We start from the raw sequence: 25,236 nt of genomic DNA on the forward strand, positions 1-25,236 counted from the left end.
CTGTATTTATAAGGCATGATTTGCAGTTGTTTGTTCCTTTCTATTTATTGATCTCCACTTTGTTTATCTTACTATGTGTTTGTATCTCCCTCTATATACATGCTCTGAATATAAATACTTAGAAATCTAACAGGAGTGAAATATATATGTAGGTACCATCAAAGTATAACATCTGAAGTCCAAAATATACCACATGATAGTACATCCTGTTGCTTTATACAGTGTTGAATGTCGACCAGCTGGCAAAGATGCAGAGCGCCAATTACACAGAAATGGTATGTTCCATTGGTCGATGGTCATCATACTCCTGCATTATGTTAAAAACTACACCATCCACCAGCAAATGGGCAGGAATGTTCAGTTTTGCTTGCGAATTAGCAGCGTGATTGCTGAATAACACGGTGAACCTGTTTGTGCGTGCATTTTACAGTTAGAAATTTATTTTGCGTTGAATGGTACAGGGAAGTGTAGAGAATATTTGTCACATTATACAGTAGCCTATACCTGGATTAGGAATATAATCTTGTGAAATTGACTAGCGTGGTGCATATTTGTCTTGTGATAGCCTAGTTATAGATACGGAAAAAGTCGTGAAATTCCTTACCGATGAAGGGATGTGGCGACCCCATCGCCCAGTGGGAAACCACTGCAATCAGCTACCCGAGTATTGGTGGGAAAACCATAATGTTTGCGGGGTATGGAGGAAAAGCCTACTCCCAGTCCTGAACAACTAGGATGAAATAAGGCAGAAAGCCTTCTTCATAATTTCATAAAATCATCCTTCATCTCTCATCTTCACCTTTCTAAATAACATTTGGAATTGTAACTCGAGGATTTATCTTCATCTCAAGGTGACACCTTAGACAGTCAACCATGAAAAGTCTTTTGGAGAAGAATTCCACTGACTGCAATCATGGATTGCAGAAAAGACAGCATTCGAATGCGGTGGGCTATCATTCGGAAGATTATGATGGATCGGAGCATCTGAAAACTCAACAGCCAGCATCTACACAAAAACTTCAAAGAAATAAACCTAAACAAATCTCCTTCTTCTTGACACAATGTTAACTCTTTGTGCCAGTTTGGAAAATTAAAAATTATCATTGACATCATGGACAAACATAAAATTCTAATCATGGCCCTTCAAGAAATAAGGAATAGTGATCAAGACCAAGTAGAATCACAAGGGTACCGACTGTATAAAGGAATCCCTGGATAACAAGTGATGAAAAACTGTCTGCAGTTTGATAATGGATTTCTAATAAATCTCAAAATCATAGATTCATTTATGGAATTTAAATCTCAGTCTGCCAGATTTGCCCTAGTCTTTGCAGAAATCTGGAAAAACGCAGGGAAAACAGCAATCATAAATTTACAACAGCATCTAGACAAAATGTGTATCACAGAGAAAATCCCAGAATATTGAACCTCAGGCGTAATCCATCCATTATTCAATAAAGGAGATCAGACAATTACAGAGGAATAACCTTTTTGGACTGCATTTACAAAATTTTCTCTTGCATAATTTACAATGGGATAAGAAACATTCTGGAACCACAACTTGGAAAATACCAAGGAGGATTTCGCCCATACAGAAGTTGCCCAGATCAAATTCTCAGCCTGAAACTAATAAGGGAATATTACAAATACAGAAATAAACAGCTGTTGAACGACCTGCATAAGCAGAACCATATCAGGAAGAAGAAGAAACAGCTGTTTATTTCATTCATAGATTTCAAAAAGGCTTATGATAGTATACACAGACCCACCTCTTTTAAAAATCCTCAGATCATATGGCCTTCATCCTAAATTAACAAAAATGATTGAACTAACTTTAACCAACACAATTTCAAAGGTAAACTTCAGACGAGAAATGTCAAATGCTTTTACAATAAATACAGGCCTCAGACAAGGTGAAGGATTATCCCCACTGCTCTTCAATGTGGTTCTAGATTACATCATGAAAATTTGGCAAAAAGAAAACCCACCTAGAATCAAAGTTGGAGCAAAACCCTCAATAAGGACAAACTGCCTAGTGTTTTCAGATGATTTAGCTCTTTTAGCCCTTGACATGGAAGAAGTCCATGCTCAGATCACCAGTCTCCAGAAAATTGCATTAAAAATATGATTACAAACCTTTGAGAAAACTGAGATCATGCCGGAACCCCTTGACATAAACGAAGTCATCATGAATGATCAAAAAATTAACATAGTCCTACAGTTTAAATACCTTGGAGAAATCATTATGCACGACTTAACCGAGAAAGCAACATGGTTAACTAGAACCAGCAAAATGAAAAAAGCATAATTTCTAACCTGGTCAACTTATAACAAAACACGCTTTTCAATAGACAATAAGATCCAACACTACTTTGCCCGAAGCCACTTACACTTGCAAAACCTCGTACCAAATTAAAAATGAAAGACCGAGCTCGATAGCTGCATTCAGATTTAAAAATTTCATTGTTCCGTATTGAAGAATATCACAATTAAAATTGAAATAATTGATAAGGATATTCCACCTATTCAATACCAAAGAATAAGAAATGTAGTGTATTACATTCTCATTTAATAATAATTAGAAATGGTACCGGTTTCGACCCTATTCCAGATCATCATCAGCCGATTAAGAAATGGAAAACAATGCATGGGATCAGTAGAAGAGGCAATATGAAAAGGAAATGAACGGGGGTAGACACCATAAAACTTAGAAGAAGTAAAATACAAGTCATTCAAAAGAAAAACAGTGTGCGATTCTCTTAGCGGCAGCAAGGCACACACAGTGCTAGGCAAAGTCCCATAATGATTACGAATAGCGGAGAACTGTTCAAAGCCAGTTATTTAAACACTGTCAGGCATAAAGTCACATCACAATCAAACACATACGAAGGTCCATATTCGTGTAGGAGTTGAAGACGAGCAGATTCATTGAAGCAACTTGCCAGCTCCCGGCGATCAGCGTGACACATTCAGTATCAGGCATTGTGGTTTCAAACGCCAAAGTAAAATGGAGAATAGCTTGACGATCCAGTTATTTTCCTTGGTTGCGGGAATGTAAGTATATAATTGAGTAAGTAATTGTGCTCCTATAGAATTCTTAGAACAATTGCCGTGAAAAAACTTTCACTTTCACTCAAGATGCTTATAAAATAACTAATATTTTTTTAAAACACAATATGAAAATTTCTTTTAGAACTAACAATAGAAATTTGGATAATTTACACAACTCTAAATCTCTAAATAAATCTAATGCTTTTTCTAAATCTGGAGTGTACATATTCAAATGCAACCACTGCAATTCCTCCTACATCGGACAAACTGGCCGCAACTTCAATATCAGATACTCCGAACATATCAACGCCATTAAATACAATAGATTCTCCACCATAGGACAACACATACAAGACTCCAAGCATAGTTTCACCAATATTGAAAAAGACATGAAAATACTTAAAATCATAAACAAAGGTCCCCTCAAACACTACTGAAAATTGCTTTATCCACCTTGATCAGTACTTCAACCCAAATTTCAGCTTAACCCCTCAGCGTCGCAGCCATTTAAATAGCTTCCTACCCCGCGGCCGGATGAGATTTCTACTATGCGCGACTGAAATACATCGATTCACTTAAAGCGTTACTACAAGTATAAGAGTAGCCCGATTTTCACGAAATTTAGTTTTCCTTATGACAGAACTATGTACATGCAGATAATTACATAATTGTTTCACATTTCCTTAGTAATTTAGTTCCGTGTGATAGAGTTCGAAGCACTCTTTGAGACAGGGACTCAAGTCACACTCGTGGCAGCAGTACACTGACGTCTTCTTTCCGCCGTGTTTTGAACACAGGATACAATGTCTCTGAGGTTTGGATTTCCAACTCTTGGGTGCTAATTTCCTGATAAAATGTATTTCCTGCAACCTTGGAACTGTATTATCTGATGCGCGCCGGCCTTGAATATTTCGTTCCCCTCCCTCCCGAGCGTATTTTGTAAACAAACCTTTCACCAGCTGAACCCGGTAAGGTAATTGCTCAATACTTGTCTCTGTGACCTGTGTGAGTATTATTAGAGAATTTAGCAATCAGAATTCACAGTTGAAAACTTCTCTTTGACCTGTATAATTATCTATAGTCTCTTACACGAAATTTCCAAGTACTGTTTCCTCCTCATCGTCACTCTCATCATTTACCACTGCTACATCATCTATTTCATTATCACTGCTACTTATACTGTCTCTAATACTTCCGACTAAACTTTCATCTGAATTATACAATATTTCAAGCACGTTACTGTCAGTCATACCACGGCTGAGCGCGGCGCGTCACACGGACTGGTGAAGCTGCAGCGAGACCGAAAGCAACAGGACGAAACTGAATGAGGGGAATAACATTTATGACGAAACAAACCAACTCGATACATATTTCAGATAAAAGGTCGAGACAACGTCTTTCAAGCGAGATATATACCATGAACAACTGGTTCTCGTATCGTATGACAGAAAGCAGCACTAACTGATGCCTACACAGAGCGCTCGTGGAGAGTTACGAAAATATTACAAGCTGAGAAATAAAGACAAATATAATAAATAAACCGCACTCCCAATGTACAAATAGAGTAAAGAACATCACACGAAAAGACAAACTTCTCAGATCATCTTTTCTTTATTTTATTCTGTGGGAAAGAAAGAAGCAAACAGACTTTAAAAAAGCAAGAGATTAGTGCTCAGACTTATTTGACAAATAATTATCCTTGCAAAAAAACTACATTATAACGATTTTTCAATTCTTATTTACAACGCTGATAAACCCGAAACTGTCTTCTTGAAAACAAAACAATTTGCATATCAATAACTCCAAAACTCTTCGCGCTATAGCTGTAAATGTGAAACCATGTATGGGTCTATACCACGTATAGAGGTCGGCGGCCACGGAAGAAATGAGGGTCTGTACCACGTATAGAGGTCGGCGCTGAGGGGTTAAACGACATTTCTGAAAAACCAAATATCCTTTTCGACTTCCTAATTCTTCTTCTCAAAAATTCTAAATTTCAAAACCCCAATTCTATTTTCCATGCCTTACAAAGTTCCTACCCACATTTTCTACCTCCAATAACCCACCCATCCTAACCCACCCTAAACTACACCTCCTTCATCTCCCTACCTTATCCTTCCTCAACACCATTTAATCTTCAATTTCTTTCACTCTTCTCTTTTTTCCACTATTCCTCTTCCTCTATTAATTTATTCTATCTTTTCTCAAAAAAAAAATTCATTTCCACCTTCATTTCGATTTTTCTCATCCATACTCAACTCCTGCCTTACGCCGATTTCGACTACTTCAATCTAGACCTGAATTTTTTACGTTTTAAAAATTGCGCACTGTGCATATACGTTTTCATTTGTTTCCAGTATTGCGCTTTTTACTATATATTTTTCTCTTCACAATTGCTTTTTCACGTCAACTGTTCTAAGAATTCTATAGGAGCACAATTACTTACTCAATTATTATATTTATCCATATACTTACTTTCCTGCAACCAAGGAAAATAACTGGATTGTCAAGCTATTCTCCATTTTACTTTGGCGTTTGAAACCACAGTGCCTGATATTGAATGTGTCACGCTGATCGCCGGGAGCTGGCAAGTTGCTTCAATGAATCTGCTTGTCTTCTACTCCTACACGAATATGGACCTTCGTATGTGTTCGATTGTGATGTGACTTTATGCCTGACAGTGTTTAAATAACTGGCTTTGAACAGTTCTCCACTATTCGTAATCATTGTGGGACTTTGCCTAGCGCTGTGTGTGCCTTGCTGCCGCTAAGAGAATTGCTCACTGTTTTTCTTTTGAATGACTTGTATTTTACTTCTTCTAAGTTTTACGGTGTCTACCCCTGTTCATTTCCTTTTCATATTGCCTCTTCTACTGATCCCATGCATTGTTTTCCATTTCTTAATCAGCTGATGATGACCTGGACTAGGGTCGAAACCGGTACCATTTCTAATTATTATTAAATGAGAATGTAATACACTACATTTCTTATTCTTTGGTATTGAATAGGTGTAATCTCCTTATCAATTATTTCAATTTTAACTCGATAGCCTGCAGTCGTTTAAGTGCGGCCAGTATCCAGTATTCGGAAGATAGTGGGTTCGAACCCCACTGTCGGCAGCCTTGAAGATGGTTTTCCGTGGTTTTCCATTTTCACATCAGGCAAATGCTGGAGCTGTACCTTAATCAGCTCCTCAAAACTGAAAGAAGAATGATTAGAACTTGCAGAAATAAAGAGTACGAGGTTGACGGAGTCTGGAGAATCCTCCTCGGTGAAACTGTCTATCGAGAGATTGACCCAGTTACCAACACAATGAAGAAGAAACGAATCTCTTATTTCATTCACATCTTATGATTACCAGAAAACAGGATTTTATGACAACTCTTGATGAGAAATCTAGGAAAGAAGACAGGAGGGCATAGGATCAAAGAAATTCAAGTGGATCTCAAAACAGTTGGATTTGAAATTACAGATGCAGAGAACAGGAATAAAATTACCACCCTTCTTAAGAAACGCAATTTTAAATGATGCACAGAAGGCCTGTAGAGATTTCAGACGAATAAAGAACACTACGATCGTTCTCTTGTGTTTTTCACACCTTTCAGTACTTTCCTCTCATCTTTGGAAAAGGTAGGCCTAGATATAGTTTTCACTGTACCTGCAGATATGTGACGTAAAATGCCCTCAGGTTGGAAAAAGTATTGCCTAGTGTTTCCATATCCCTGTTGGGTAGTTTTATACATGTATTCATTAGTACGCTTTCTTGCTTAACACATTCTTTTTCCTTGTCCTCTGCAGAAACATCTGAACGAGGTTTTACTGTGTGTGTATATTGTATGGGTTTTATTGCTGGGAGTATCTGAGCTCATATTCGGCTTGCTGTTGCAGGTCTTTTAGTTTGATGCCTATGGGTTTCCTGCATGTCACGATGGGGGGAGGATGATGATGATGATGATGATGCTGAGGTAGGGAGAGGGTAAAACCTGCTTTGGCAAATAGCCTACTCTATCAAGTAACATCAGGGGGGTCTAACCGAGGCTTAACGTCACCATCCGACAGACTAATGATCAACAGCAGCATTTATGCCCTTGCTTCAAATGAATACTGAATACTACAGAGAGGGTTAGAGTTGAACCAGGCTTTTGGCGTGCAATCTAGTGCTTTTCTCTTTTGTAAAATACTTCTTATAAAGTTTGTTTCTGCTGCTTGTAATTGATTTTCATTCTTAGTTTTTACTAGCCAGATCTCAGCAGCATTTATTCATTTTATTTTATTTTATTTTATTTTATTTTATTTTATTTTATTTTATTTTATTTTATTTTATTTATTTGACCACTTTAGCAAAATTCATACAAAAAAAAAGTTTTTCAGTTTTCTGTCAGCCCAGTACTTCTTCATTCCCTCAGATCTCAACTTTCTTCTCAGATCATCATGCTCAAATTTTGCAACTAGAATTGAGAATGTTAACAAGCATTCAGCCAAAATGAAGCAAGCACAATTAACTCATTTTTTCTCTGCAGCTGCATGTGGCAGTTTCATTGAAAGTCTTAAATTTCAGACCTGGGCTCCAATAACATTTGGTCATAGCATTGATCAAAAGTATAGAACCTTTTTAAGCATTTTTAAAATGCAATTTGAGTTACATTTTCAAAAAAAAACTTGCAGTAATTAATGAAACTTCAATAAAGCCATGGATCATGAAGGGTGTACAGATTTCAAGTCAAAACTGTAAATCACTAAGTAGATTAGCACAGCAGAGTTGTGACGTGGATTTTTGCAAGTATGTTAAGAAATTCAAATCATTCTATCAAAGAGTTCTTAGGGTGGTTAAGATAATGCACAATAAAAAAAAAATTAAAGAGTCGTGCAATAAATCATGAACCATATGGAATGTAATCAAGGAAGAAACCAACAGACACGTAGTTGGAAATAAGTTGCTGCCATAAAAAATAAGGGAATACAAATGAATGACCCTCATCATTTGGCTAATTATATTAATGATTTCTTTCTATCCCTACCATACAAACTTGAAAATGCAAATAATTCAGATGTATTACCAGATCTCCCAACCTTTGTGCAAAACTCTATGCAATTAACTCCAGTAACAGAATTGGAAGTTCTTAAAATCATACATACAGTATTTGAAGAATAAAACTTCCACAGGTGTAGATGAAATTCCTACAAAACTCGTTAAAAAATGTGCTCCTTATCTGGTACAGCCTTTAACTTATCTCATCAATGAATCAGTTTCTTGTGGCCATTTTCCTAATCTCTTAAAAATAGCTAAAGTTATCCCAGTCTTTAAAAGTGGAAACTTACACGATTTACATAATTATAGACCAATATCAGTACTTACTGTTATTTCAAAATATTTGAATATGCTATGAAAGATCAGCTTACTAAATTTTTAATCGAATATCACTTGTTAAATAATGCACAACATGGGTTCAGAGCGGGCAGAGGTACTTTGTCTGCTTTATCACACTTTACACAGTTGTTTGTGAATGCTCTTGATAATGATGAAACTGTGATAGGGCTATTTCTTGACCTTTCAAAGGCATTTGATACTGTTGATCATGAAATATTGTTGCATAAATTATATCAGATGGGGTTAGAGGAATTGTTAACGACTGGCTTAGATCATACCTGGATAAATGATCCCAGTTTGTTGAAATTACACATTGTAACAGTAAAGGGCATAATGAGACATATCACGCTCGGGTGAAAAAACATAGACTTATGTATTCCACAGGGTAGTATTTTGGGGCCTGTTCTTTTCTTGATCTATGTGAATGATCTTCCTCACAATAATCAGGTAGAAACTGCAGTTGTGTGTGCTGATGATACAACATAATTATTAATAATCCTGACCCTATGTCTATAGAAACTGCAGCAAATGCAGTCCATTCTAGGTTAGAATCATGGTTCAGGAAAAACAAATTAACATTGAACCTAAACAAGAAAGACCCAATACATGGAATTCAAGGCATCTAACTACCATGACCAAACTGAAAAAAAAAAAAAAAAAAAAAAAAAAAAAAAAAAAAAAAAAAAAAAATACGACTTTATATTAAATGCAATTGAAAATACATTGACCACAAAATTTTTAGGTGTCCATATAGATGAAAAATTAAGGTGGGATTGTCATATTAAAAAAAAATAAAGACCGAGCTAGATACTGCATTCGCTTAAGTGCGGCCAGTATCTAGTAATTGGGAGATAGTGGGTTCGAACCCCACTGTCGGCAACCCTGAAGATTGTTTTCCGTGGTTTCCCATTTCCACACCAGGCAAATGCTGGGGCTGTACCTTAATTAAGGCCACGGCCGCTTCCTTCCCATTCCTAGGCCTTTCCTATCCCATCGTCGCCATAAGACATATCTGTGTCAGTGCAACGTAAAGCAAAAAAATTTGGAAGTCTCTGAGTTCAGTTTGTTTTGCCTTAAGGATTTTATCTACTAGTTGTAGTGAAGAATGTGTTAGAATAGCATATTTTGGATATTTCCATTCAGTCATCACTTATGCTATTGGTCTCTGGGGCTGCTACAAATCAAATCTTGATGTTATTTTTCGAATACAAAAAGGAGCTATCAGAATTATATCGAGATATAACAGGTTAGATCATTGCAGACCATTATTTAAGAGACTAAGGATACTCCCAGTACCAAGCATATGTATCATGCAATGCATTCTACATGTGAAAAAAAAATTGATCATTTCAGAAAGAATTTTGACAATCACAGTTACCAGACGCGAACAAGAAATAATAGTTTTATCGAGCACAAGAGTAACACCATTGCCTTGAGACATGTAGACTCTGTTGGAATCAGATTATATAATAAACTTCCAAATAAGATTAAAGATATTAAGTCCCATCAGTTCATTTACCAAAGCTTTAAAAAATTCCCTGCTGAGTAGCTGCTTCTATAGTACAGAAGAATAGGCCTACATGATGAAGTGGTGGTGATGATTCTATTACTTATTAACTTGTAAACATTCTTAATATCTAGTGTATAGCCTTAAAAATATGTTAAACCAAGCTCGATAGCTGCAGTTGCTTAAGTGCGGCCAGTGTCCAGTATTCAAGAGATAGTAGGTTCGAACTCCACTGTCAGCAGCCCTGAAAATGGTTTTCCGTGGTTTCCCATTTTCACACCAGGCAAATGCTGGGGCTGTACCTTAATTAAGGCCACGACTGCTTCCTTCCCACTCCTAGCCCTTCCCTGTCCCATCGTCGCCATAAGACGTTTCTGTGTCAGTGCGGCGTAAAGCAACTAGAAAAAAATGTTAATGTCACATTATGTACGTGTTGTTAACACCACACTCGTAGATTTTTATTTTTATTTTGCCTCATAAATATTGATTATTAATATTATTTATTATTTAAAAAAATTAGGATGTGCTGTCCAAACATGAGGTATTTGGTGTTCTTGTTTTTTCTTTTTCTTCTTTTCAAAATTATTATTGTGCATAAATTATTGCTAGTATTAAGAAATAACTCGACAACTCCTATACTGTTGGCATATTTCAAAATATGTAATTGTACAGTCTATGAAAGTTAAATAATTGAATGAATGAAGGAATGAATATCCTCGTCTGAAATCAACTGCTCTATTGTTCATCTATTGATCTTGGTTTGTAGTCTGGTTTGTTTGTGAGTTTTGTGATTTTGACTGTTTTTTTTTTTTTTTTTTTTTTTAAATCTTCTATTGTAATTTGTACTTGCCTCATATCTTCTTTGATTTCTGTAATCACTGATATTACTTGTATTACTGATATGATGTATTGAATTTTTGTCTTACAGGTCCATTCCCAGGTGAATGAGAGTAGTGAAGCAATCAGTCTGGAGCTCCTGTATGTACTGCGAAGGTGTTTTGTTCAGCAGGTTGAAGTGAGACATTCTTTTTACCATGGTGAGCTATGATAACCATGATTAATGTGTACTGGGTTTTTCCTAGGGACATAATTACAAGTTTACTGAGTCAGTTAGCTTGAATAAATTATACTCTTAAAGTCTTTAAAACATCACAATACATTTCTTCATATTTATGCTTCTATCAAGTGAAGTTGTGTAACCAACATCTTTCATCTTGATATCTTCTTGCAGAATGAAAAGTGTGTCTGGTCATTCGTTTTAAAACATCTCATTATTATTGCATGAAACAGCTCCATTTTGGTATGAAATTTCACTAAGTTTTACATCTGTTATATTATCTACCAATGGTTATGCTCTGAAAAATAAACGGATGCAAATTTTAGACCAGGGGTATCAAACTCAAATTGATGTGAGGTCTATAATCTCATTATAAGAGCACAGCGTTTTACTGATCACGAGAAGGAAATTTTAATGTGAAATATACTTTATGTTGTATTGAAATTAATATACCGTATTTCACGGCATAATCGTCGCCACCGCGTAATCGTCGCATCCTTTATTTTCAATACAAAAATCGGACTTTAAACCTTTAATTACATAATCGTCGCACGTCCAAATTTTGTTCACTAATCTGGTTAAAAGGTAAATGGAACTGCAACGTAAGTTGCACATGAATGCGCAATTTAAATACGTGTATGGTTTATGGGCAATTTGGCAACACAGTCACGTTTGCGACATGTTGCACAACGTATAAATAAATAATACCGGTATACTGTATGTACGACGCATGGCTTACCGGTAGACTATCGGCAGTTTGACAACGTGGTCGCGAGACAGTGTACTATTTATTAACCACCTATTATGAGTTCCCATTTGAAATACGTAAGGCTGTAAGTTATCGCTTATCGGCAACGTCGCCAGGAAATACCGGCTAGGTAGGTTGAATGGACCTCGAACCAGCCCTCAGATACAGGTAAAATTCCCTGACCCGGCCGTGAATTGAACCCGAGGCCTCCGTGTAAGAGGCAAGCACGCTACCCCTACACCATGGGGCCGGCTCCTGTGTTATTGCGCACGAAGTGAAATCCAAGACGATAACGCAGATTTCCACGGAATTATTCAGCCGAATTATTTACGATGTCTCAGTTGTCATCGCTAGACTCTTATCTTACTACTACGTCATAAGTGTCCGGGCATCGGATGAAAACTTTTATCCAAGCAGTCAAGATAATTATTATCCAATGCTATTAAAGTTTTATTTTATAAACTCGTAGTAATGTAATGTAAAATCATCAATAACTGGGAAGAAATATTAACCTAATTACCGCATGTTTAAAAGAAATTGAAAAAAATGAATGTTTGTTACTGACGTCTCGGAATACAGTCAACTATACAGTAGATTTACACCGCGCTAGCTAGAGCTCCGGTTTGCGAGGTTTGCACAAGCGCAGTAGTGTGTCGCAACCAACGAGCTAAACTGATAAATTGTTGCATGCTTCCTTGCTGCCTAACAGTATTGGCTGCTCTGGAATGGACAGATCACAGATGCATTTATTTGTTTCAGATTTACGTGATTACTGTAGACATGTGTGCGTGAGAATTTAAGTTTTTAATTTGTGTTTTGGGTGTTTGCAGAAATAATTTGTTTTAATAGTGAACAATTACGGAAAGTCATGTATATCGCAAAACATTAATGTGTGAAGCATTTATAAGCGATTATGGGTAAATATAGAAACTATTCTGCGGGCTTCAAGCTAAGCGTAATTGCCTTCGCTGAACAGCACGGGAACAGAGCTGCAGAAAGAAAATTTTCTGTGAGTGACAAGTTGGTGCGTGACTGGCGGAAAGTAAAAAACAAGCTAAAAAGCACAAACCCTTCTAGACGCGCGTTTAGAGGTCCTAAAACAGGGAAGTTTCCTATAATTGACGAAGAAGTGTTTAGGTACGTCAGTGAAATACGTAACAATGGCTGCAGTGTATCATATGAAATGTTACAAATTAAGGGACAGGAGGTAGCGCGCAAACACAACATACCGGTAACTCAGTTTAAGGCGACTCGTGGGTGGATTAAGGGGTTCATGCGACGACACAATCTGTCAGTGCGAAGGAGAACAACACTAAGCCAAAAGTTGCCTGCTGATTACACGGACAAGATTGTAAATTTTCACCGATTTGTCATACGCTTGCGCAAGGAAACTTCGTACTTGCTTTCTCAAATCGGTAATGCCGATCAGACTTCAATCTTTTTTGATATGCCTCGCAACAGCACTATTGCGCTAAAAGGATCACGGAGTGTATTAATGAAAACCAGCGGTAGTGAGAAGTTGCGATGCACGGCAATGCTAGCCATTACAGCTGACGGGAGAAAGTTGCCGCCTTACATCATTTTCAAGAGGAAAACGATGCCTAAGAATATACAGTTTCCCCGTGGAATTCATGTACGAGTGCAACCAAAGGGTTGGATGGACGTAGAACTCATGCTGGATTGGGTTAAAACTGTGTGGAATAGAAGACCTGATGCACTACTAAAACAACCAGCTCTGCTTGTTTTAGATAGTTTCCGAGGTCACCTCGTGAACGAAGTGAAGCAAATTCTCACTACAAATAAGACACGACAGATAGTCATTCCTGGTGGCCTAACATCTGCTTTGCAGCCACTAGACGTATGTGTTAATAAACCCTTTAAAGACCGTTTACGTCGATTTTACAACGAGTGGATGATGAGCGGCGATCAGCAATTGACGCCCGCCGGAAATATCAGGCGTCTACCCTTGGACTTGTTATGCTCGTGGGATCTTATACCACCTGAACTAGTCTCCAAGAGCTTCAAAAGGACTGGGATTTCGAATGCACTAGACGGTTCCGAAGATGACGCAGTGTGGCAGGGAGACGAAGAATCTGATACTGGTATTAACAGAGGCGAGGACGGCGCATCAGATAGCGAAACCTGCGATAGCGACACCGAAGATTTGGAATAAATTGCGTACCGGTAAGTCCGCATTTCACAACAAAGCGATAATTTTTTGCAAGTGTAATATTTTAACTTTAATACTCAAATTAATGACAAATTAACTTAATACGTTAATTTTTATTTTCAGGTTGGAAAAACGTTCGCCGAATTGTTGCGAAAAATTATGAATTTTGTTTTAGACTATTTTAATTATTTTGATGTATAAACGCGAGTATTACGTGCATCTTAAATTTGTATCAAATACAATTTAGTTATAAATACATTTTTTGAGTAATACAAATACTGGTATTAAATATTCATCGTATAATGGTCGCACCCTACAATTTTTTTCGAAAATTTTGGTATAAAAAGTGCGACGATTATGCCGTGAAATACGGTAATATAAAGACGGTAAAACCTTGTTAATCTGAAGTTGACCAACATGAACACTTAATTAACCTTTTCCCACCCACATTTTCACTCCGCTTATTCCCACGTTTCAATCTATTATGTATTTAGGAAACAATGAAGCAGAGCACATTGTTTCAGAAAAAGTTAAATATTATAAAAACTATTGATCACAATGTATTCACATTTTCAATAATATTAGAAAACATACTGTCACATTCATTTCTCTGTTCATTGAGTAATAAGGTTGTTGGTTCAAACCTCCACCCCCTTCTGGTGACACTCAACACAGAGATAGGCTGTATTTGTCACATTCTCATGTTGTCTAAATCCCTCTAAGCCAATAATCACGTGACTCTCGAAGTGGAATGGTGCCCATGTCTATCAGATTTTATTTCTTCTGAGCAAGTATGTCTTCCCATTCTGTATCTACGAGGGCTATTTTTTTTTTTTTTTCAAGGTCCGATCGGTCGCGACAGTCAAACGCCCGCGAATATATGATGAACCGCTGCGCAGATGTGTTGCGCAACGTCTCTGAAATGACCGTTATGCGCCTTACCTCAGTCCCGTCAGTAGTGAACGTGCAGCGCGCTCGTAAACATGGCTACAACGATCGCTTCGCCCGCCAAGTGTGAAGTGCGCGGTGTAATTTGATTTCTTCAGGCTGAGGGGTGCAATGCAGCCAAAATTCATCGCCGAATAAGTCGTGTGTATGGTGAAACGTGCATGAGCGACAGCAAAGTGCGACAATGGTGCAGGAACTTTACAGCAGGGCGTACAGACGTCCATGATGCAGGCGGCCAGGGAAGGAAGCGTGTGTCAACCGATGATCTTGTTCAGCGTGTGGATCAGGCAATTCGAGAAAATCGTCGGTTCACAATTTCTGTGTTGAGTGCTTCGTTTCCTGAAATTTCCAGGTCAGCTCTCTACACAATTGTGAGTGAGACACTTCAGTACCGCAAATTTTGTGCGAGATGGGTTCCGAAGATGCTGTCTGACCGTCACAAAACACAGCGAATGGGCGCCGCTTTAGCGTTTCTCCAGTGCCACCATGATGAAGGACCGGATTTTTTGAACAAAATTGTCACAGGGGACGAGACATGGGTTCATTTTGAAACGGAAGAAACAAAAGAGCAATCCAAACAGTGGATGCATTCGCACTCCCCGAGTAAGCCAAAGAAATTCAAGCGAACATTCTCCAACAGAAAGTGTATGGCTACTGTGTTCTGGGACCGGAAAGGAGTTCTGTTGGTGGAATTCATGGAACGTGGTTCCACCATCACTGCAGCCGCATACTGTGCGACTATTCAACGTCTACGACGGGCAATTCAGAATAAGCGGAGAGGGATGTTGTCATCAGGCATTGTCCTCCTCCATGACAATGCTCGGCCGCACACTGCAGCTGCCACCACGAACCTCCTGCAGCGTTTCCAGTGGGACGTTTTCGATCACCCAGCATACAGTCCGGACCTGGCTCCATCAGATTTTCACCTCTTTGCTCACATGAAATGCTGGCTAGGAGGACAGCGTTTTGACACCGACGAGGCGCTGCAGACCGGCGTGCAAAGATGGTTACAGTCGCAGGCGGCGACGTTCTATCAAGAGGGCATTGACGAGTTGGAACCACGCTACGACAAATGTTTCAATCTGCGAGGCAACTATGTTGAAAAATAGCTGTGATGTATCAGTAAGTGTTACTAATAGAAAAGTGTCAAATTTGTACTGCTGTTTCATTTCGTGACCAATCGGACCTTGAAAAAAAAAATAGCCCTCGTATTTTACTGGAATGCATCTGTTTGAATGCTGCATTAATATATACGCAATTGGTTATGTCGTTGCAAGTAATACAAATCATTGTTGTCCGTATTGAAGATACTGAATGTGGGATGCTAAAAGGGTTTAATGTGTCACCTATTCAATACATGTAAATTTTTAAATATTAGGAATTTATTATTAATTCCATTTGAGACATGTTTTGCCCTTCATTGAGGGCATCATCAGTCAAATTACTTCCTCAAGGCAAAAATCAGGTATCTGATTAGTGATTAAACTATAAACATTAAGATACATTACAATGGGAAAATCATCATCCAGCAACTAAAACAACGGGACGCACTTGATGCTAGACTTCTTTATACCCTCTCTCACCAAGCTGCTCTCTTGTAAATATGTATATAAACTGTGATTTCTCAACTGTTCAATTGGAATTGCAAATTTACTGTATAGTTACCCTATCAACCTGTAATCGTTCAACCAACGGCAGTAATTAATGTTACGAACATTGACGCCAGATACTTATAACCTTTCTCCCCCTGACTGTCTCAATGTAAATATTTGTATAAACTTTATAATTTCCTATGTTTTTCTAACGAGTGCGTCAATTATTCTTCGGAACACCCCTGCTGGACTCTGCTAAAATACCCAGTGATTTTATGCATTGGTGCCGACTACTGTGTCTATAAACTTATATTGTTTAACTGTATCACTAGTGAACAAAAAATTTTTCTTGGTTGCTTATTTTCCCATTGTAATGTATCTTAATGTTTATAGTTTAATCACTAATCAGATACCTGATTTTTGCCTTGAGGAAGTAATTTGACTGATGATGCCCTCAATGAAGGGCGAAATATGTCTCAAGTGGAATTAATAATAAATTCCTAATGTTTAAAAATGTACATGTATTGAATAGGTGACACATTAAACCCTTTTAGCATCCTACATTGGTTATGTCACCGAATATATTGTCTCCTCCCAACATATGTAAAAAAATTATCTATTTCTCATAATACTCTTTCTAAATTATGGACAGGTACAATATAATCCATATAATGAAATGAAATGGCGTATGGCTTTTAGTGCCGGGAGATCCCAGGATGGGTTTGGCTCACCAGGTGCAGGTCTTTTGATTTGACTCCTGTAGGCGACTTGCGCATCGTGATGAGGATGAAATGATGATGAACACAACACATACACCTAGCCCCCGTACCAGGGAAATTAATCAATGATGGCTAAAATTCCCGACCCTGCTGGGAATCGAACCCGGGACCCTTGTGACAAAAGGCCAGCTCGCTAACCTTTTAGCCATGGAGCCAGATATCCATATAATCATTCGGAGTAACGAAACAAAATGTTTGTGTTACCTGAACTGCCGCTGCATATCCATCGGGGCAGATTTCTCGATATCCGTTTTCAGTTAAATCACTGTTATCACTAAAATTTTCTTTGTTGATATGCTATTTACTTACTAAAAAATTCACCTTCACCCCCACTCAACGATTCTGTGTCATTTTTTCCGCCTATATTCAGTTCAGTTTCAGTATCTGCAGTATTCAAACCTGCCATGTTTACGAAAAAAACAGCTGACTTGCGCTCACGGAAGTTCAAGACTGTTGCCTAGACAAAGTCAGAACAGATTATCGTTCTTCTTTTATTTCCTAAGTCTTGTTCATTGCACTGCGTTTTCATAAATGTCCTATAAAAACTTCACTGCCAAAAAAAATACAAAACTATAGCATAGATCACAGACGTGTGCAGATAATGCAGCCGGGCGCTTTCGGGCGCTAAGGACTGGCAGGCAAAGTGAACAGTCTGGTGGAAAAGGGTTAACATGAACAAACTTTTGGACCTGACAGAGAGTTTATTATTTCTTATGGAAGGTTACCAGGGACTACAAACTCTTTCTAAGTTCAATGCATCATTATATCGCAATTAACACATTCACGCCCATCATCTGAGCGGCCATTTAAAGGGCTGGCCCAGCTATTCCAGCTGTTCGTGGCAGAGCAAACAACAACGAATTCTTTTCACAATAAGTTCTAAACTAAACAAGATATGGAAACAAAATTTTGCACATACATTAATGAAGTCCTCTAGTATCTCTGTAGGGTGTGGTAGGTAATGTCACACTTTCCTGGGTGAATGGGAACACCACACTTTCTACAAAAATAGCGTGTTTCATTAATAATTTTATTTTTGAAGCACACTTTGCACCTTCTTCAGGGGAACTTTACCATATTTGATGGTGGAAACTTCAAGAGAATATGCTCTTTTCTCTTTGCATCTAACCTAAATGATGGATCCTTGGCCGGTGCCCTTTTTGGCGGCAAAATCGCGGGACGTTGACTTGGAGCTGATGAAATAGTTGGAGCTGAGATTTTGGAGGGAGGTGACTGTACTTGTATGTCGGGTTCACTTTTTCCCGCATTTGAGAAATGCCTGGTGTTCCTTTAGATCTTTTGGTACACCCCTATTTGACCGTATTGTTTCACATACGGCAGTCTTCTGTTCCCGTAATTGTTTCTTGAGTCGAACGCCATTTGTAATAATTGTCCATATAGACTGTATACCCCTGGCCAAGATAATTTTCAAGCAGCTGAAAAACTGTGCTTTTTAAATTCGCATCACTTGCATCATTTATATTGTCCCTACACACCATGGTTACACTTCAGAACACGATTATACACACGCTTGTGCAATCACAAACCAACTACGCAGCTAGTTGTGCCAGCGCTAGGCTACCTTCAGAAAAAAACAAAGAAAGTGCTTTGGGAGGGAAAATCGCCGTAGCCATATGGTTTCTGGTGAGTAGAAGCATTCATAAGGGTATTACTTTCATCTCTCTCGCACATATTTGGGTGACCAAAATAGATCCCAGCTGCGTAGGAACGGCTCCAGTTCAAGGTTGCGCTTATCCGGGCTAACTCGGATACGGTCCATAGCATGGTCACGCGCTATAGGCAATAACTCGGATACGGGCGTGAATGTGTTAACATGACTCACTGATATTATTCGTTCTGTTCTTTAAGTTTCTTATCTGCTAGGAATGCTTGTAGATAAAAGCAATCCATTGTCAAACCATAATTTATTTGGATGTTGAGCTATGACTAAGTGGGTGCTATTAGATTGATAATCCTGAATGTCACAGAGTCAACAGTTGGCTTGTCTTGTTAGCCTAAGTATAGATAAGAAAAGTGTTTTACCACCAATCAATACACAATTTATTTTAAATAGATTAAACTAGTACCGGTTTCGGCTCTTTAACGGCCATCATCAGCTAGTACATGATTTGTTTCAACCATTAGACAATTCACAAGTTGTTATTGCATTAGACATCCGGATGTCTAATTGGGGATGGAAATGTATACAGTAGCATGTAATTAAAATATCAGTAGTCAAGGTAAAAAGTTACAATAAGTTAGAACATGAGTATGTAGGACATATTAAAACATATGGGTCATAATATAAAACACTTAAAAAGTTTTAACACATTAAAATTTGGTAAGTATAGGTAGACACTTGTTAAAAATTTTTAGTTCATGTTACATAGGTTCCATTCTTTTATCTTCTGTGTAGTTCATTGCTTTTATGTTATGTTGATTTTAGCTGTGTATGGTAATCTTCGAGAAATTTCTGAAGCTGGTATGCGTCATATTGATAAGGACCTTATTCCAATTTGTGATGTACTCTGGTAAGTTTTAATGTAGTAAACAGCAGGTCTTGAGTTTGAATTAGAAGTAGTTGGTGGCAACACCTCTCTCGTCTATGTTTGTGGCTGTAGTCTGTAAAGATAAGGTAATATAAGTATACCGGTGGTGTGTGTATGAAGGAATGCCTGGTGTGTATATGGAAAGAGTACTTACTTTAGTTGTTGTGGAAGTCTTGTGCCGATGTGTTTGAAGGCTTGTTGTGTTCTACTGCGAGTGCGTCTGGGGCTCATATTAGCTGTGGAGGGGGATGTAGGTGGAGGGGAAGAAGGAGTGGCCGTTGGGGAAGTAGGGGCGGGGTCGGGCTTTTGATTCGTTGGTTTGTTGGAGCGTGTGTTTCCTATTTTGAGGTAATCATTCTTTAATGCCGGAATGGCTTTGTCAAAAATGATGTTGGTTTTTTCAGTAATATCATTAATGTTATGATTGGGGTTAGCGTATTGGTCTAAAGAAATGTAGAAATCTTCGGTTATGTTGAGCAGTGGGCCCTTGGAGTTTATGTTTAGTATCGTCATTCGTTATTGATGTTTGTGAAACTATGCTTGGATTCTTCTACATGTTGGCCTTTTGATGAGAAATGGTTATGTTTTACTGCATTTATATGTTCATTGTAGCGGATGGTGAAGTTTCTGCCTGTACGTCCTATGTAACTTGTGTCACAGTTGTTACATTTGATACGGTAGACACCTGATTGGTTGTATTTATTGTTATTATTGACTGTTTTAGTGTTATGTATAATGTTGGTACTATTGTGTGTGGTTTTAAATGCTATTTTCATGTTGTGCTTCTTGAAAATATTAGTTATAGTATATATATGGGTGTTGTTAAAGGTAAATAGGGCATAGTCTGTTTTGGGTTTGGTTGTTTTTGCTAATTTAGTTTTAGGTTGTGATTTTATTTTGTGAATGATTTTGTTGACCATTTCTTTGCAGTATCCGTTATGTTTAGCTATGTCGTGGATTAACTTCAATTCATTGTTTTGGTCTTGTGTCGTCATTGGGATGTTAAAAGCTCTATAAATCATACTATAATAGGCTGCTCTTTTTAGTGTATTGGGATGAATGGAGTCATTTTTTATGGTATTTGAGGTGTGTGTGGGTTTCCTGTAGATCTTGTAAGATAAGTGGTTTTCGTGTCTGGTTATTGTTAAGTCTAGGTAATTTAGTGTACGGTTATTTTCGGTTTCTTTGGTGAATTTAATTTGGGGATCTAGAGTGTTAAGTTTGTCTAGTATAGCTTGTGCGTCAGTGGATCTATTATCTAAAATTACGAAGATATCGTCAACAAATCTGCACCAAAAATGTATATTACCTATTTCTTTGATTGACGTGTGTTCTAAGTAATCTATACATATTTCTGCTAATATTCCGGAGGCAGGAGACCCCATAGGTAGGCCTTGTTGCTGATAAATGGTATCGTGAAATCTGAAATAGTTATTGTTTATGGCGAATTCAAGTAAGTTTATGAATTTGTTTATTTCTAAGGTGCTCAAATTGCTATTGTTTTTTAGGTTAGATTCTATTATTTTGATTGTTTGTTTAACAAGAATGTTAGGGTACATATTTATTATGTCAAATGAAGCAAGGGTGTGGTGTTGTTCGATCTTTAGCTCTTTGGTTCTGTTGCAGAAATCTATTGAGTTTAGTATTGTTTTGTTTGCTAAAAATGTATAGTGCTTTTTTTAAAAATTTTCGGATGAATTGCGATAATTTGTAGGTTGGACTGGCTCTATAGTTTATGATTGGTCTCATAGGTACGTCTTGTTTATGTATTTTTGGGTAGGCTTTCGCGGACGGTAATTGGGGGTTCATTGTTACGAGTCTAGCAGATTCAGTTTCGGTGAGAAGAAAGTGTGTTTTTAAGTAAAATTTTTAAATTCCTTTGTATGTTATTGGTTGGATCTCGGCATTTAATAGAAAAAGTATTGTCTTGGAAACATTTTTTAGTCTTTGTTATGTATTCATTTTTATCCATTATAACCGTAGTGTTGCCTTTGTCGACCTTCGTTACTAGTAAATTGTTCTGTTTTATTTTATTTTTAAGTTTGTTTAAGTTCGATCTATTGGTGGTATTCATGTTTAGGTTATTATTGTGAATGTTGTTGATGTATTGCGGGATCTTTCTGCTGATTTCGTGTCTAACTTCGTCTCGTACGTCATATGGGATCCTTTGTAAAGCAAGTTCTGTTTCGGTAATGGTAGTTATAATATTCTGGTAGGATGGTGCATTACCCCAGTTGTGTTTGGGTCCTCTGCTCAACATGTCCGTTTCTACGTCGTCAAATACGGTTTGCGTAAGATTTTTTATAGGCGGATGGAATTTATGTTGGGAATTCTTGGTAGAAAGAGAGAGATCTTTGTTTTGGATTATGGTTAGTGGGTCTGGTTTACTTTGTTGTTGTTTCAGTGTTTCCAGTTTTTTGTTTAGTGTGTTTTGTTTCTTTATGGCTAAGTCTTCTATTTTTTCAACAACATTCACAATAATAACCTAAACATGAATACCACCAATAGATCGAACTTAAACAAACTTAAAAATAAAATAAAACAGAACAATTTACTAGTAACGAAGGCCGACAAAGGCAACACTTCGGTTATAATGGATAAAAATGAATACATAACAAAGACTAAAAAATGTTTCCAAGACAATACTTTTTCTATTAAATGCCGAGATCCAACCAATAACATACAAAGGAATTTAAAAATTTTACTTAAAAACACACACTTTCTTCTCACCGAAACTGAATCTGCTAAACTCATAACAATGAACCCCCAATTACCGTCCGCGAAAGCCTACCCAAAAATACATAAACAAGACGTACCTATGAGACCAATCATAAACTATAGAGCCAGTCCAACCTACAAATTATCGCAATTCATCTGAAAATTTTTAAGAAAGCACTATACATTTTTAGCAAACAAAACAATACTAAACTCAATAGATTTCTGCAACAGAACCAAAGAGCTAAAGATCGAACAACACCACACCCTTGCTTCATTTGACATAATAAATATGTACCCTAACATTCTTATTAAACAAACAATCAAAATAATAGAATCTAACCTAAAAAACAATAGCAATTTGAGCACCTTAGAAATAAACGAATTCATAAACTTACTTGAATTCGCCATAAACAATAACTATTTCAGATTTCACGATACCATTTATCAGCAACAAGGCCTACCTATGGGGTCTCCTGCCTCCGGAATATTAGCAGAAATATGTATAGATTACTTAGAACACACGTTAATCTAAGAAATAGGTAATATACATTTTTGGTGCAGATTTGTTGACGATATCTTCGTAATTTTAGATAATAGATCCACTGACGCACAAGCTATACTAGACAAACTTAACACTCTAGATCCCCAAATTAAATTCACCAAAGAAACCGAAAATAACCGTACACTAAATTACCTAGACTTAACAATAACCAGACACGACAACCACTTATCTTACAAGATCTACAGGAAACCCACACACACCTCAAATACCATAAAAAATGACTCCATTCATCCCAATACACAAAAAAGAGCAGGCTATTATAGCATGATTTATAGAGCTTTTAACATCCCAATGACGACACAAGACCAAAACAATGAATTGAAGTTAATCCACGACATAGCTAAACATAACGGATACAGCAAAGAAATGGTCAACAAAATCATTCACAAAATAAAATCACAACCTAAAACTAAATTAGCAAAAACAACCAAACCCAAAACAGACTATGCCCTATTTACCTTTAACAACACCCATATATATACTATAACTAATATTTTCAAGAAGCACAACATGAAAATAGCATTTAAAACCACACACAATAGTACCAACATTATACATAACACTAAAACAGTCAATAATAACAATAAATACAACCAATCAGGTGTCTACCGTATCAAATGTAACAACTGTGACACAAGTTACATAGGACGTACAGGCAGAAACTTCACCATCCGCTACAATGAACATATAAATACAATAAAATATAACCATTTCTCATCAATAGGCCAACATGTAGAAGAATCCAAGCATAGTTTCACAAACATCAATAACGACATGACGATACTAAACATAAACTCCAAGGGCCCACTGCTCAACATAACCGAAGATTTCTACATTTCTTTAGACCAATACGCTAACCCCAATCATAACATTAATGATATTACTGAAAAAAACCAGCATCATTTTTGACAAAGCCATTCCGGCATTAAAGAATGATTACCTCAAAATAGTAAACACACACTCCAACAAACCAACGAATCACAAGCCCGACCCCGCCCCTACTTCCCCAACGGCCACTCCTTCTTCCCCTCCACCTACATCCCCCTCCACAGCTAATATGAGCCCCAGACGCACTCGCAGTAGAACACAACAAGCCTTCAAACACATCGGCACAAGACTTCCACAACAACTAAAGTAAGTACTCTTTCCATACACACACCAGGCATTCCTTCATACACACACCACCGGTATACTTATATTACCTTATCTTTACAGACTACAACCACAAACATAGACGAGAGAGGTGTTGCCACCAACTACTTCGAATTCGAACTCAAGACCTGCTGTTTACTACATTAAAACTTACCAGAGTACATCACAAATTGGAATAAGGTCCTTATCAATATGACGCATACCAGCTTCAGAAATTTCTCGAAGATTACCATACACAGCTAAAATCAACATAACATAAAAGCAATGAAGATAGAAGAATGGAACCTATGTAACATGAACTAAAATTTGTTAACAAGTGTCTACCTATACTTACCAAATTTTAATGTGTTAAACTTTTTAAGTGTTTTATATTATGACCCATATGTTTTAATATGTCCTACATACTCATGTTCTAACTTATTGTAACTTTTTACCTTGACTACTGATATTTTAATTACATGCTACTGTATACATTTCCATCCCCCATTAGACATCTGGATGTCTAATACAATAACAACTTGTGAATTGTCTAATGGTTGAAACAAATCATGTACTAGCTGATGATGGCCATTAAAGAGCTGAAACCGGTACTAGTTTAATCTATTTAAAATAAATTGTGTATTGATTGGTGGTAAAACACTTTTCTTATCTATACTCTGAATCTGTCAATACGGAAAATGAAGTTTATAAATAATAATTTTTAAATAATAATGTCTTGTTAGCCTACAAACACATTCGAATAAGGCCTTCATGCAGATCAACAGTTGTTATTGTTTGATGTAGCGTAGTGATCAGTGTATCTCATCAGATCATAAAATATGGCAGGAGTATGGCTGGAGCTCCTGTATGTAAGGCAAACACCCTGTTAGCAGTCAGCAAGTCTAGTAGGTTGCTGTCAGTATAGCGTAGCTCAAAACAGATACCATGTTAGCAGTCAGTAACTCTTGCAGTAACTCTTGCTGCGGCCAAGAGGAAACGGCCAGCAGTTGATCTGAAGACAAAACTGAAGATTCTAGAAGAAGTAGGTCATGGTGTA

The 25,236-nt window shown here is 37.3% G+C and overlaps 1 protein-coding gene across 1 annotated transcript in view; it reads left to right on the forward strand.

The window, feature by feature from the left end:
* The window catches only part of FANCI (Fanconi anemia complementation group I), a 427,158-nt gene that overhangs the window by 164,707 nt on the left and 237,215 nt on the right, over window positions 1-25,236 (forward strand). The window contains exon 11 of the mRNA XM_067148224.2: window positions 10,854-10,962. Within this exon, the coding sequence (XP_067004325.2) occupies window positions 10,854-10,962 (109 nt within the window). The remainder of the gene's footprint in view (window positions 1-10,853; window positions 10,963-25,236) is intronic.

Source organism: Anabrus simplex, chromosome 5 (assembly GCF_040414725.1).
Source record: "Anabrus simplex isolate iqAnaSimp1 chromosome 5, ASM4041472v1, whole genome shotgun sequence".
In the NCBI taxonomy this organism is placed as follows: domain Eukaryota; kingdom Metazoa; phylum Arthropoda; class Insecta; order Orthoptera; family Tettigoniidae; genus Anabrus; species Anabrus simplex.